Genomic DNA, 15,313 nt, shown 5'->3' on the forward strand with positions numbered 1-15,313 from the left:
CTTGGAAGGGTCAACACTGTGAATTTAGGAGTCAGGATATTCTACTCTGAGCCCCACACAGTTGATAAAAAGAAGACACCTGCCATATTTATCATCAGGTACTGTGGTTGCCCTTAGGGGCTGCTGGGGGCACATTTACGTGATGTGTAAGAATGTCTGTGTTTGTGAGGAAAAGTGGCTGGTGCTAGGATACCCAGTGAGTTTTCTTACATTCTCTGTAAACTTCCTTCATTTTTCCCTAGGACTTATTAATAAGCAAGAAAGAATTTGCTTGTGTTGATTGGAATATTGATATTTGTTAGAGTGGAAAACATTTTGAGGGTATCACCTTTTTTTCCTCCTGGGAGAAGCTTTGTTCTTGCTATTAAGTTTTCACTTAATTGTTAACTTGGGCCTTATGGACCTATAATAACAAAACAATTATCTAGGTATAATGAAAAATTTGCATGCATTTGCATTTTCTTAGATTTTGATTACCATTTCTTCAAATTCATTCTTTCTTGATTTTAACATTAGTGGAGATCCTAATTGAGAAAAGGGTAAGGGCAGGAGCTGTTCTCTACTGAAAAACTCTGTGTGAAAGATTTCTCAGCTGGATAAATGATGGGGAAAATCTGTTTTCCTTTGCCTCCTGCCAAGTTCCAAACTGTGTTTTCATAATAAATAAATGGAGCGCTTAGATTTTAAGTTATTCTTATAGACATGGAAAAAGTAAGCTACACTTTCATTAAAATCAAGGTGTATTGCTTATAAGACTCCCAAATGCAACTTCCAAGACAGGGTAACTACTATCAGTGTATCCTTTTTATCATAAACGACTAGAAACCCAGACAAAATATAAGAAAGTATTTTCAGACATTGGAAAACGGGTAGTACAGGACTATGATTCCTGAGAGAAAGGAAACAAAAGAGATAAGACTGACCATCACCTCAGCTTTCCTCCAGGGTTTCCCAGGAAGGGAGAACCCAAGGAAAGTGTAACAGTCTCACTAAGCTGGAAAACAGAGATGAGTGTAAGCTGAAATTTACAGAACAGAGTATGCATAGGAGGGAGCTACACTGAGGAGGAGCTCTAGAAAGAGCCCTTTGAATCTGTCACTGTAGACTACATTGTGCGTGCCTGTGGCGGGGCCTCACGAGGCTGGTCAAAGAACAACTGTTGGGGAGCTGTACACTAGAGTTCTGGCCAACCAGAGTGGAGCATCCAGGGCATTTAGTAGTGATTCCAGAAAGGCCATACTTTGGGAGTAGGACTAAACTAGCCATAGATTAAAGACTGCTCTAGTCCTTGCCAAACAAAGCCTTAAAAGGAATCTTGAAAGGATCAAACTCATCCACAAGTAAATTAACTGCCTGCCAGAACAAAGCCCAGTACTCTGTAAAGGACAACAATATAATGCAGACACCCCACAATGTACATTTATAATGTCCAGCATCCAATCAAAAATTACTAGACATGCAAAGAAGCAGTAAAATATGTTCTATAATCAGGAGAAAAATCAATCAATAAAAATAGAGCCAGAAGTGGCAGGGATGATAGAATTAGCAGACAAATGCTTTAAAAATAGCTATGATAAACATATTCAACTACTTGAAAGAAAGAACTCAAAAAGAAGAGAAATGAAAACTATTAAAAAGAACCAAATGAAAATTCTACAGCTAAGCAATACAGTACCAGAATTAAAAAATTCATTAATGGGAGTAGTTAGGTAGGAAGATGAAAAATATCAAAGTATTAGTTATCTATTGCCATATAACAGATTGCCCCAAAATTTAGTGGCTTAAAACAACATGTATTATGTTACAATTTGGTAGGTCAGAAATCCAGCACAGCTTAACTGGGTCCACTGGCTCAGGATCTCTCATAAGGTTGCAATCAAGATGTCAGCTGGAGCCACAGTCATCTCAAGGTTCAATTGGGATAGAATCTCCTTCCAAGTCCATTGAGTGATTGTTGACAGAGTTCAGTTCCTTGGGAATGCCCTCAAATTCTCCAAAGGAAAGCTTATAAGATGGAGATGGCTTCATCAAAGTAAGCAAGAGCAAGAGAATACTAGCAAGGAATAAGTCATGATCTTCTATACTTAATCTCAGAAGTGACATCCCAACACTTTTACTGTATTATTTATTCATTAGAAGCAAGCCACTAGGTCCAGCCCACAAACAAGGGCATTACACAAGGACATGAAAAGCAGGAGGTGGGATCATGGGAAGCCATTTCAGAATCTGGCTACCGCAATCAGTGAACTGTAAGACAGAACAATAGAAACTATTCAAACTGAAGCACACAGAGGAAAAATGGATGAAAAGAATAGAGCTTGTGGAATAATATCAACTGTTCTAGCATATATGTAATTTCAGCCTCAGGGATGGAGGATTTGATTCCAGATTTGATTTAAAATATCAAACCACCGGCCGGGCTCAGTGGCTCATGCCTGTAATCCTAGCACTCTGGGAGGCCCAGGCAGGTGGATTGTTTGAGCTCAGGAGTTCAAGAACAGCCTGAGCAAGAGCGAGACCCCGTCTCTACTAAAAATAGAAAGAAATTATATGGACAGCTAAAAATCTATATAGAAAAGTTAGCCGGGCATGGTGGCGCATGCCCGTAGTCCCAGCTACTTGGGAAGCTGAGGCAGTTGGACTGCTGGAGCTCAGGAGTTTGAGGTTGCTGTGAGCTAGGCTGACGCCACGGCTCTCTAGCCTGGGCAACAGAGTGAGACTCTGTCTCAAAAAAAAAAAAAATATATCAAACCACCAATCTTGAAAGCCCAACAAAAGCTAAGCAGGATAAATATGAAGAAAACCACATCAAGGTACATCATAATCAAATTGCTGAGAACCAATGATAAAGAGAAAAATCTTAGAAGCAGCCAAAGGAAGAAGGCATGTTACATAGAAGAACCAAGATAAGAATCATTGCTGACTTCTCATCAGAAATAATGCAATCCACAAGACAATAGAACATCTCTGAAGTGCTAAAAGAAAAAAATCTGCCAACCTAGAATCCTTTATTCAGTGAAAATATGCTTCAGAAATTAAGGTGAAATAAAGGCATTTCAGAAAATCAAAAGATGGAAGAGTTTGTCACCACTGAACCTTTACTACAAGGAGTGTTAAAGGATAGAGGGGAAAAATACCAGATGGAAACTCAGATCTACACAAATTAAGAGTCCTCAAGATGTCACCATTACCAACTATATGGAATCAACCCAGAAAAAGGAAGTAAGTAAGAGAGACCTCTTTGAGCAGGAACTGGCAAGCTATGGCCCACAGGCCAAATCCATCCCCCACCAGTGTGTGTGGCCTATGAGATGAGAACAGTTTTTACAGGTGAACATTTGCAGTTGATGTAACGAGCGGAAACACTTGTTTTGGATCCCATTTCAGTGAAATGTTATCCCCCCCACTAAAGAAAAATCTATTTTTCTCATTAGTAGACCTGTGTTACCCAAAAAATGTACTTGATTATTATATTTTGAATTTTGTCAATAAAATACGCAGACTTTTTCTAGCTCTTCCTATATAACTATCTACAAAACATCCTTAATTTTATCTTTTGGCCCACAAAACTTAAAATATTTAACTGTCTGGCACTTTATAGAAAAAGTTTGCTTGTCTTAAAGTGTGGAGGTAAAAAGGGAAACAAAGGAAACCTCCCCGTCAGGCAGTGGTCCGGGTACTTTATATGCATCACTTAACTCTTGCAGCAACTCTGTGAGGCTTTATCTACATTTATTATATAATTCTAAGATTGTTGGATTTTATCCTAGGAATATTTAATCCTGACAACGCTGAGGCAGATATTGTTCCTATTTTGTGAGTAAACTGGGGCTCCAAGAAGTTACACTATTTGTCCACAGTTGTAGATAAATGGTAACAGAGGAGCATATTCTTCTGCCACTGACACAAAGCCAAGGCCCTTAAACATCTGTGCTTTCTTCAATTCCATCTATAAAGTCTTATTTTTTAACAAATTTCAACCATGATTGGTTATCTGGCTTCTCTTCCTAAAAGCTATTAAATGCAAGAGGGAAGAAAGAGACAGAACATAAATAATAAAGACAGTGTGGGAAGTGAAAGCTGACAAGAATTGACCAAAACTGAAACAAAACAAAAACTATTAAAAAGCAGTCCAAGAACTCAGTAAGCATTATAGTATGGAACAATTTTGGTGGCAAGACACAGAGCATTTTGTATCCCTGAGGATATCATGATGTTCAGTAGTTACATAGATGAACATGATAAAACAGTAATTTCTTTTCCTTGTACTCTAATATAGGAGGAAGGTGTGTGATACAGAATTTTAATGCTTAAAATGGAAAAAGGCTTTTTGCACAAAGGTTACCCTAGCTCTTCACTCCAATGACTCTGGATAGATGAGGTTTCATTTGTTGTAATTTAGGCTCCCACAGAGTATTTGCAAACTCAAGCTTGTCACAGACAGAAGTCCTTCCAGTGAGGAAATTTCTAGATACAGAACTTATTTCTTGTCTACTTCTCTAAAAGATGAAGAATAAAACTCAACCAATATTTGGTTATTGAAATGCCATGCAGTATCTTGTTAGAACAACTTATACAGGAATTGAAACATCAAAAGGCCCCCATAAACCATTGTTCTTAATTTATTTCCTGAAATATACATAAACATTTTTGCTGCATATAGAAGTAGAATATGTATCTCAAGGAAAAGCACTTCTATTTGAGTTGCAAGCTGAACTAGCCATTTATTTCATGGAACATCATTATTACTTGAAAGAGTAACTGACAGACTATGGTTATTCAAACTTGAGTATTGTGAAGTGAGCCTACCACTTCAAGAAAAACAAATGACAATATTTAATGCCAGTGATGAAATTCAAGCTTTCAAGTGAAAATGAGGATTTTGGAAAACTTGTATCCATCACTATGAGCCTGACTTCTCATTGCTTAAAGACTTTTCTTAATATCAGTGGTGATATTAATGAATTTGATTCTTTTTTGATATCACATAGTGAAATATGTCAAGATTTGGAAGATCTGCATAACTCGGTGAACCAATATTTTCCAGACTATTGCACAATGTTACAAAATCGGGCAAGGGGAAAGAGTCAAAATGTAAGACAGACCAATACATTTTAATGTAACAGAGTACAAAAAGTTTATTAGTATGGTTTCTATTCCATATTGCAACTACTCTTTAAGAAATGACCATTTATCAAGTTTGGTGTAGTATCAAAGAATAATATTTACGAAGAAGAATATTAAAATATGCCTCCCCTTTCTAAAAATGTATCTGTCTGAGGCCAAAACAATATATCACAACAGATCAAATGCAGAAGCAGATAGGATAATCCAGCTGTTTTCTGTTAAACCAATTACTAAAGAGATTTTTAAAATACAAAATAATGCCCCTCTTATTAAAGTTTTTTAATTTGGGAAATATAAGTGTTTTTCCATTCAACAACATGTTTATGTTAATTTGTAATGGGTTTATTATTTTTAATGAATTAATAGGTAATTTTAATTTCTAAAACAATAAATATTGGTAGGTATAATCCATATAAGCATAAGTTTGTTTTGTTTTGTTTTTGAGACAGAGTCTTGCTCTGTTGCCCAGGCTTAAGTGCCATGGTGTCAGCCTAGCTCATAGCAACCTCAAACTCCTGGGCTCAAGCGATCCTCCTACCTCAGCCTCCTCAGTAGCTGGGACTACAGGCACAGCCTGGCTAATTTTTTTCTATTTTAAGTAGAGACTGGGTCTCGCTCTTGTTCAGGATGGTCTCAAACTGCTTAACTCAAGTGATCCTCCTGCCTCGGCGTCCCAGAATGTTAGGATTATAGGCATGAGCCACCATCCCCAGCCTAAGCATAAGCTTTTTGGACTCTTCAGTAATGTTTACGAGTATAGAACTGCTGATCTAGGGTCTTCAAAATCATCTTAAAAAGCTTGGACTGTATCCTAAGGATGATAGGGAAAAAAGTACTGCAGAGTTTTTTGTGTGTGTGTTTTAAAAGGATGACTCTTGTGGGTAGATGTTTGTACCTGAAGAAGACGTGATCAAAAATGGGAAAACCAGAGAGGAGGCAATAGGTGATCATGACCTGGGTATGGACACAGGATAGAGAAGGATGGAAGATATAGCATGTGAAATCTAGAGGACCAAATGCCTGGAACTTGACTTGGTGCATCATGAGGCCTCCATATGCACTAACACTTTTGATTTAAGGGGAGATGTTCACATCAGTTCTGGACATGCTGTACTGGAGGCCATGTGACAATGGCAGTAGTACCCACGGTTGGCCCTGAAACTCTGGAGGAAGGTCTAGACCAAATAGCTGCTTCAGGATCATCAATGTATGAATAGTAATCAAAACCGAAGGGCAGAGCTGACGCAGGAGAAATGTAGAGTTAGAAGAGATGAGGATCAAGGATAGAGCACTGCAGAGGACCATCAATTAAGGGACAGGTGGGAGTCAAGAAGATCACAAAGGAAAAATGAGGAATGATTGACTGGAGCAGTGGACTGAAGAACTGTGGCTCCACTGAAACCCAGGGACGAGAGGACGTGAAGAAGTAGTGTGGAATACAGCTGAGAAGTCGCTACTGGATCTCTCAACACTGAGGGCGTAGTGACCTTAGCAAGAATGTTTTCAATAAATTAGAGGAAGGAGGGAAATCACATTGCCATGGGAGTTCTTATAATTAGAGACTTAATTATGTTTATAGGAAGGAGCCAAAGAGAGAGAGAGTGTGAGTTTGAGAGATGTAGGCATAAGTGTAAGTAGGTCAGACGCAGCCCCTGCTCCAGAGGTCGGAGAGCTCATTATGGTTCCCCAGGCCTCTGCCACTGCGGGGATGCTCAGGAAGGAGCCCCACCTTTTGCCAGTGGAACTGAACTGAAGCTCCCTGCAGGCAGCTCAGAACTGCTGCTTACAGTGGAGACCCAACCTGGAGGAGGTTTTCAGCCCAGAGACCAGAGAATCCCAGCCCAGCCTTTCCTACTGCGACCTACAGAGAAGTATGGCTTTGCCTAAGAATATGTATGTTCCCATCAGTTTTCTCCAAGAAATCCAATCCCTCTTCCAAGTCAGAGGGACCAGAAAAGATCAAACCCTGGAAACCCAGGTTTTAAAAAGTATCCATGCCTAATGTAAAGGAATTGAGAAAGAGTCCAAATCCTTCAAGATGTTCTTCGTAGCCTTATTATTTATAACACTGGCAATTTTATGACTAACCCAACAGATAGTAGCATGAACCATAGCACACATCTACTTCTTGGAACAAAATGCAGCAACTGGAAAAGATAGTTATGGAGACTATGTTACAATGGGGAAGGGGCTATGGTAAAATGTTAACTTAAAAAAAAAAAAAGCTCTGGCTGCTCTGGCTGGGTGTGGTGGCTCACACCTGTAATCCTAGCACTCTAGGAGGCTGAGGCAGAAGGATTGCTTGAGCTCAGGAGTTCGAGACAGCCTGAGCAAGAGCAAGACCCCATCTTTAATAAAAATAGAAAAAATTAGCCAGGCGTCATAGTGTGCACCTGTAGTCCCAGCTATTTGGCAGGCTGAGGCAGGAGGATCGCTTGAGCCCAGGAGTTGGGGGTTGCAGTGAGCTACGATGACACCACTGCACTCTACCCAGGGTGGCAGAGTGAGATTCTGTCTCAAAAAAAAAAAAAAAAAATACAAACAAACAAATTTTAGTATACAATCTGATTACAATTGTGTAATGTTTGTCAAAACAGGTGAGAATGGCTAGGAAAGAGATCATGGATGTCTTTGTAGAAGGGTGTTGGGATTATAAGGTGGAGTGTGGAGATTTTTCCTCTGTGTTCTAAATTTTTAGTAATTTTTAATAAATTTTATAATTTTTAATTGATAAACTCAGATTAATTTTTTGGTTTTCTTGGCAAGTGGTGACACCTGGGGGTTTTACACACAGGTAGGCTGCAGGCTTGATTTGGAAGCCCGAACTCTGAGCAGTCATTGCAACCACCGTCAATGCCAGCAGGCTGTGCTATAAGAGACCTTTCTTCAAATGATGCTTTCATATGATTTGCAATGGAAATCCAGGAGCACCTCTGTTAGCGAGGGTATATGAGTGCTCCTCTTTGCCTAAGCCATCCTATCTCACAATCAGAGCAGCATTTCCGGAATGCCCTCTCCCCTGAATTGGCTGAGGAATCTATTTTATCAGCATAGCCTCTTGTTTTAGTTAAAATTCATAATGCAAAAGATAAATTGTACCATAGAAGCTCAATGTCTCTACTTCTGACATTTGTGCTGTTAATTAGTTTCTACTTGGTATTATATGCCATCTTCTCTGTTTTATTTTGAAAAAAATACGTAAGTGTAAATATATTTTACATATCCAGATTTCCATTTCAGTATTCAGAAGCAGAGGTATAGTTTCAGTGTCTGCCCTGAGCATGTGACCTGAGCAGTGCTTAGATGCCACATTTATACCCCATTATATTGCATTTTATTCCTATAGGGCTGTAAAAGCAAGTCTGCTCAAAGAAGACACAATTAAAAACAAAATTTTCAAAAGAATGAGCAGTTTATCTTCAGATATCAACTCCATCACAGTTGTAAGAATTATCACCTCTGCTCACAGAGCCCCTGCTCTCTGCCGGGACGTAGGTGATATGTAGGATGCCGGACAGATGCCGCCGCCTCCTCCTCTGCAGCTGGGCAGGCGCAAGCTCCTGGAGGGCCAGTGCCTTGCCAGCCCCGCAGCTGGGATACGACAGAGCTAGGTTTCACCCTAGGCCTAAGTCCAGGGCTCATGCTTTTCCCCTCTGCATTTCAGGCTCTGTCATGCCTTAATTTCAAAACAGAATTTAACAATCCAAGCAAAATAATTTGAACTAATTGGAATATTAGACTTTGCATTTTCTTTCAAATCACACTGATCATTTTTTCTCAGCTAACATTTTTGCAAAGGCAGTTTGCTCCTGTGGCTTAACGCTTTTCTATGAAAACTGCCGGTGGTCTTGGAATTCTCAAGGGTACCTGTCCACCCCTGATTCCCTGTAACGCGCCAGGGCAGATGCCCTGATAGACTACGGTTGTTTGACCCTCTCTTCCTCCCTTGCCTGAGGTAAAGCTTGAGCTGCCTGGGGCTGATAAAATATCTGATAACAGACTTCTTTTACTCTGTTCTATCAGTATGGAAGTGCAGGTGATTCCTTCTTCCCAAACACCTCTGGTGAAAATTTACCATGTAGCATAAATTACTCGTTTATTAACAGTCATTTCCAGCAAGAGGTCAATGAACTTGTTACATATGAATATATAGATTTTGGACTGGGTGAAATTATACAAGTGTGAATTCTGATTATTAGCTGTTATTCTGTTATCAAAGAGTATCCACATCCTGCCAATGTTGTCTTCTCTCTGGTTCTCAACTGAATCCCTATTACATCATCTCGTCTGGACCTGTGAAGCTCAAAACCGCGTTCACTCCTACCTGGCCGACTGTAGCAACTGGTTACGGGAGAGCCAGGGGAAATGCCCTAAAACACAATCTGTCCATTTGTTTCACTGCCCTGCTTTTTTTTTTTTTTTTTTTTTGAGACAGAGTCTCACTCTTGCCCAGGCTAGAGTGCCGTGGCGTCAGCCCAGCTCACAGCAACCTCAAACTCCTGGGCTCAAGCAATCCTTCTGCCTCAGCCTCCCAAGTAGCTGGAACTACAGGCATGCGCCACCATGCCCAGCTAATTTTTTCTGTATATTTTTAGCTGTCCAGATCATTTCTTTCTATTTTTTAGTAGAGACGGGGGTCTCGCTCTTGCTCAGGCTGGTCTCGAACTCCTGACCTCGAGTGATCCTCCCGCCTCGGCTTCCCAGAGTGCTAGGATTACAGGCGTGAGCCACCGCACCCGGCTAACTGCCCTGCTTTTAAAACCCACTAGTGGCTCCATCAACTGGTGAATCCAGGCACGTTTAGTCCTTTGTTTAGCCTCATCTCAACTCCTACCTGCCCACCGTGCATGACCTTGGTCTGCGTGGAGCTCCTGCAGAAACTTTGTATGTTGGTCCTTGCCGTATCCTTGCCCTGTTGCATCTTCTTCTTTTCCACCCTTCTCCACCCCACCTTTTCCCAGCTAACTCCTGTCTTCTAAGACTTCTCTGAGAATTGTCCCTGATGCCCTTCCCCAGGCCAGCTGCCTCCACCTCAGTATCTCCATAGCAGCTGCCTGCGCTTACCTGCATGGTAACACTCATCATGTGACTCCCAGTGTTCGTTTCTCTGTCCCTTGCACTAGGCTGTGCTCCTGGCAGAGCCTGAACTGAGTAAAACATTCCTTCTGGCCACCCAGCAAGACAGGGATCCTGGAGTGAGTCGACCCCATGTCCTGAGGTCCAGCAGGGGTGAAAACATGGCTGCTGACCTTAACCTGAGTTTGCACCCCAGGGCTCTTGCTCGTAATTCCTCCCAGAGAGCAAGAAGGGGCTATCTGCTGTGGCAGTGCACCCCACCCTGCCCAGTTATTAACATCTGTACTCTGTAGTTGTTAAAATTCAAACACAGGCTCTCTAGTACTCCAGATTATGCTCTCTGCTCTCCCTGTTCCTGTCTCTCAATGGTGTGAATACTTTCACTGGAAAGGACAAATTAGAGGCCTAGGAGAGATGGGGAGCAATGCCACTCTTCCTTGTTCCCATCTGCCTCACTTGTCCTCAGTGGGCACGGGAATGAGCACTGGGAAGGACAAAGGACATACACAGCCCCCAGGTACAGCAAAATACAGTCAAAGTGAGGTGTTTGGGGTCACCTGGCCCAAATATGCAGCCTTTCAGCAGACTTGGCTTAGGATGATCTCTTTGTTGTTTTTTCATGTGACTGTGTACAGATGAGCCACAAGGCTTCCTTCCTGAGGCTCCCAGGCCTGTGCAAACTGCTTATCAGCTGAGCCATGTGTAGACTGGGCTCTACCTAAAGTGAGGAAAAGGGAATTTTTTTAATGGTGTCTCAGTTGCTCAGGCGAAACGTGCTCTAGCGTCCTGAGGTTTTGTTTTGTCAGTGACAAGCAGGAGCAGGTGGTGTAGACAGTCTAGGAGATCACTTATCAGAGTGGTCAGTGAACCCCGAAGCTTCAGGTCTGTGGGCCTCCCTAAGACCTTCTGGTCCTTTCTAGCCCCAGGCCCTGGTGTCTGTGTCTGTCATGGCCAGGTGTCAGCCTCCTGGAACAGGTGTCACTGTTTGTCCTTCATGGCCCTGTGTCCTTCATAGATGGCTCTGTTTGGTCACAGCATGGCCAACAAAGGTATCTGCATTGTTCCTTCACATTGTGATGTCACCAGCAAGACTCTGATGTTCCAGAATGGATCCTGTGAACATGAATATATACACACACGCACACACATACTTACACATAAATACACCTATTTATGTAAGATTCACTTCCTTATCAGAAATAAGTAATTTGTGTTAACAGAGTGATTAGCTTCCAGTCAAGAATTCTAAGATTTTAGTACCATGATTTAGAATCAAGCTAAATTTGTCAAGTGACTGAAAGTGAGGTTTTTCAGAAATTATTAGCTAATTTTTTCAGTTTAGGATTTATAGTTACAATTAGTATATCATAATGATGTTTCCAGAATAAAGTACCAGTGGCTCAACTTCTCTGGCCACAGATGTACAACATATATCAGTTTATTTTTGGAGATCTGAAAAATTAGCTACTGTAAATAAAGTCACCAAGAAGATTTCTCCGGGAAAGAGGTGAACTTACAGTAATATGGGTGATATATTATTAATTAATAACTATGACCAGCTGCTGCTGCAATTAAAAGGACAACGGATGAGAAGGCCTGACAGGAAAGGAATGCTGAATTTCAGTCTCGGGCACCACGGTCTGTCGAAAAAGACTAGGGAAGGTTGTTTCCAGGCTGTTTGCAAGAGGCCTTTATGTTAGAGATGTCACCAGCTTCTCCTTAGTCTAGGCAGGTTTACTGAGCACTGACTACATGTCTGTCTTGGGCAATGTTCCTTTGCTTGCCAGTAATGGAAACCAACTTAAATAGCTTAAGGAGAAAGAAGAGTTTATTGGAAGGTCACAGGGTCTCCCAGAACCCAAGGACAGCATGTGCTAATAGGCTCAGAGTCCCAAAACCCCTCATCTTATCCTCAGTTCTTATGCCAGTTCAGACAGGCTGGCATCTATGTCTTAGCTTAGAGGAGGGAATCTGATCGATACGTCTGGCCAGAAGGACGGGCACGGCTACAGGTATGATAAAACAAGAAGCAGATTTCTTTGGTGGGCCACAGACAGTGGGGTAGGTAGGCCCACGCAAGAAGGGTGCCTAGAAGTGTAGCTATGAAAACTTGCCCAAGAAGGTACCAGTTGAGCTGAGTCACCAGGGATCAGCACATCTTTTCCATGCAGGGCAGTCAGAGAGGACATCTCAGGCACAGGGAAGGGCCTGTGCAGAGGCCAATGTGGGCAGGTGTGTGTGTGCAGCTCCACAGGTAGCCTGTAGCCCCTGTGGAGGCAGTGGAGTGAGACGAGGCTAGACCAGGAAGCAGGCCCAGGAATGACAGTGTCATTCTGAAGGTGTAGGAAGGGACGTGGAAGAATGGGGACCTAGGTCAAATTTGTATTCAGAAAATCTGACCCCCTGAAGTCAGTCAGGAGTTTGAGGTTGCATTGAGCTCAATCACACCACTGCACTCTAGCCAGGGCAACAGAGTGAGACCCTCTCTCAAAAAAACAAACAAAAACCCTCCTTTTCCATGTAATTATCATATAAAAGTGGTTCCATAAAGCCTTCCCACTGTGGCGTTCCCCTGAGTATACTCCAGAGAGGAATGCGACCTAACTAGCCATTTGATCTTTCTTTCTTTACTGTCCATATTATGCCCAGCCTGCGATGAGGAGTGGACTACTCCTATGCAGAGGGGTGCTGTGCAGCCTCCACTTGCTCTCGCTGACACTGGAGTGGGGAGGGCAGGCCCCCCCACAGGTAACTCACCAGAACCCCCTCAGCACAGCCTTCTCTCTCTCTGCAGGTCACGCGATATTTAAACTCACGTATCTAAGCAATCACGACTATAAACACCTCTACTTTGAATCAGACGCTGCTACCGTCAATGAAATCGTGCTCAAGGTGAGCGTTCCTTCTCAACCCTGGGACGGCGGGTGGGTAGGTCCAGCTTCCACTCACGCCAGTTCAGGCCCAGCTGCAGCCCCTCTGCAGCACAGGACAAGGCCCCTAGCCCCAGCTCTGCGAAGGAGGAAGCGTGCTGCGGGCTGCCGCCCTGCTGGGGAGCACCACCCCCGGGGCCACAGCAGCCTCAGGTCACTGCTCTGCACCTGCTTCAGCCAAAGCAGGACCCTTCCACTTCCTCTCAGCCCCAGTAATCCTGGCTCTTCCTGTGTTTACTTTCCTCCAGCCATTGTCAGGAGCTCCTGAGGCTCCTGGAGCAGACTCTGAGGAAATTATTTTTGTTTTGAAGACACCTTAATTGTACTCAAGGTGATTTTAGCAACCTGTTCTGAACATTCCCAGCTCTGTGCTAGAGTCGCGTGTTGCCGGCCTCCGCAGCACTTACTGAGCACCGTCTGCGCACCTGGCCAGTGCTTGAGGTCCCACAGTGACAGGCCCGGTCCCTGCCCCCAGGGAGCCTTTCCTCTACCAGAGGAGGCGGCCATAAGACAGAAAATCAGAGAGACCGTTAGCTAGTCTCAAAGGGGTGGGTGTGTGAGGGCAAACTGACTTGGGGTGAGGGCGGGGAGGCCAGACGCTGAACCCTGAAGGACAAATGCTTGCCAGGTAAGGAGGGAGAGCACATCAGACACACGGCCTGTGGAGGGGCTGGAGCAGGGTGGGCGTGGGGCGGCTGGAGGGGCCAGGCTGGCCTCCGGCTGAGAGCTCTGCTTGGTGTAGGAATGTCGGGGGGTCTTGTTAACTCTGAAGGTCTGGGTGAGGACCCCAGGTTGTACATCTCTAAGAATCTCCAGGTGCTTCCCAGGCTGTTGCTCTGTGCACCACACTCTGAGTAGCCCTGGACTGGTGGTTCTCAGACTTCCAAACTGAGAATCCTTCCATCAAGCCACGTCTTATGTAGATAGGTCAGAAAGGAAAACAGAACTGCTCTGGCAGAGCAGGGATTAGAACCAGAGAGGGATGCCCAACCCTAATGCATGTGACCCTGGCTAGTCACATCACCTTTCTAGGCCTCAGTTTACCCACCCTGTAAACTAGGGATCGTGGTACCCATGTTGCCCCACCCACCAGAGTGGGCTGCTAGAGTGCAAGTCTAATGAGGTACGGTGAACCAACCTCAGTTGTCTTCATCCTCTTCTCAAGAGTTGAAATCATCAAGTAATACTTTTAAAAGTAGCTGAGATGTCTGAGAGATTGCGAAGTGCAGCACCTGGGCCACCTACGTTACACGTCCCTCACAGCGCATCTTCGCAACTCTGAGGCAGTGATATAAAATTGTTCCCATCGCCTAGGTGAAAAGTCAGGCTTAGAAAAAAAGCAACTTGGCCAGATCATGACTCTGGTAAGTTGGTAGAACCAGAACTTGACCCCAGGTTTGGCAGATTCCAGAACTTATGTCCCTAATTCCCCAGATGTGCACATCTGTAAGAGTGGAGTGGGGGATTTCAACACAATGAAATTGCTTTACAGGAACATTTTGAGACAAAGTCCCCTGGCTGCAAGATTTTTAAATGTAGTTGGTGATAATTAAAAGGATAAAGCTGCTGGAAGGACAGCTTGGAGCCGAGGCAGAGTAGCCTGGCCAGTTGGACGAAAGGAGAGGGTTCATAGGCACCGTGATCAAGTCCCCCAGACCAGGGAGGGGATGGAGGGCCAGCCCGGAAGAGCCGCAGCCAGCGAGTTCAGAGGGACTTGCCAGATCACCCCGAGACCGCACAAGCAACTTGTCTGTGCACAGTGTTCAGGGACGAGGTAAAGAAATATTCCATTACTCCATCAGGGCCTGGACTTTTTTTTATAGCCAGCATTAAAATATTCAAGACTTGAGAAGGATTCTAGTAAAATTATAATCCTGTGTTTGACATCAAAATAATTTTTACAACAGCAGATTGATGACAGAAACACAGGTTTATGACTTCAGAATGAGACTGTGGAAGATCAAGTGCAGAGAAATCATTTCACAGAACCAAATGCTCCCTCAAAGCAGATGCTTTTCTGCAAAATCCCTGAGGCCTGTCGCCTCCCCTAAAATGTCTATTTTGATATCAAAATATTTGTAGAAATATTGCATCATGCACGAGACTCCAGGAGCGTAGCATGCCCAGGCCTGATTTACCCTGAGTGCTGATGACCATGATCCTGATGGGAGGTTAGATTT

General features: G+C 43.4%; 1 protein-coding gene across 6 annotated transcripts in view; it reads left to right on the forward strand.

The window, feature by feature from the left end:
• Positions 1–15,313, forward strand: part of MAPKAP1 (MAPK associated protein 1) — a 231,711-nt gene that overhangs the window by 212,664 nt on the left and 3,734 nt on the right. For all 6 annotated transcript variants that reach the window (XM_045563651.1, XM_045563653.1, XM_045563654.1 and 3 more), the window contains one exon: positions 12,998–13,095. In XM_045563651.1, the coding sequence (XP_045419607.1) occupies positions 12,998–13,095 (98 nt within the window). The remainder of the gene's footprint in view (positions 1–12,997; positions 13,096–15,313) is intronic.

The sequence above is a fragment of the Lemur catta genome, chromosome 10, assembly GCF_020740605.2.
Source record: "Lemur catta isolate mLemCat1 chromosome 10, mLemCat1.pri, whole genome shotgun sequence".
Lineage (NCBI taxonomy): Eukaryota > Metazoa > Chordata > Mammalia > Primates > Lemuridae > Lemur > Lemur catta.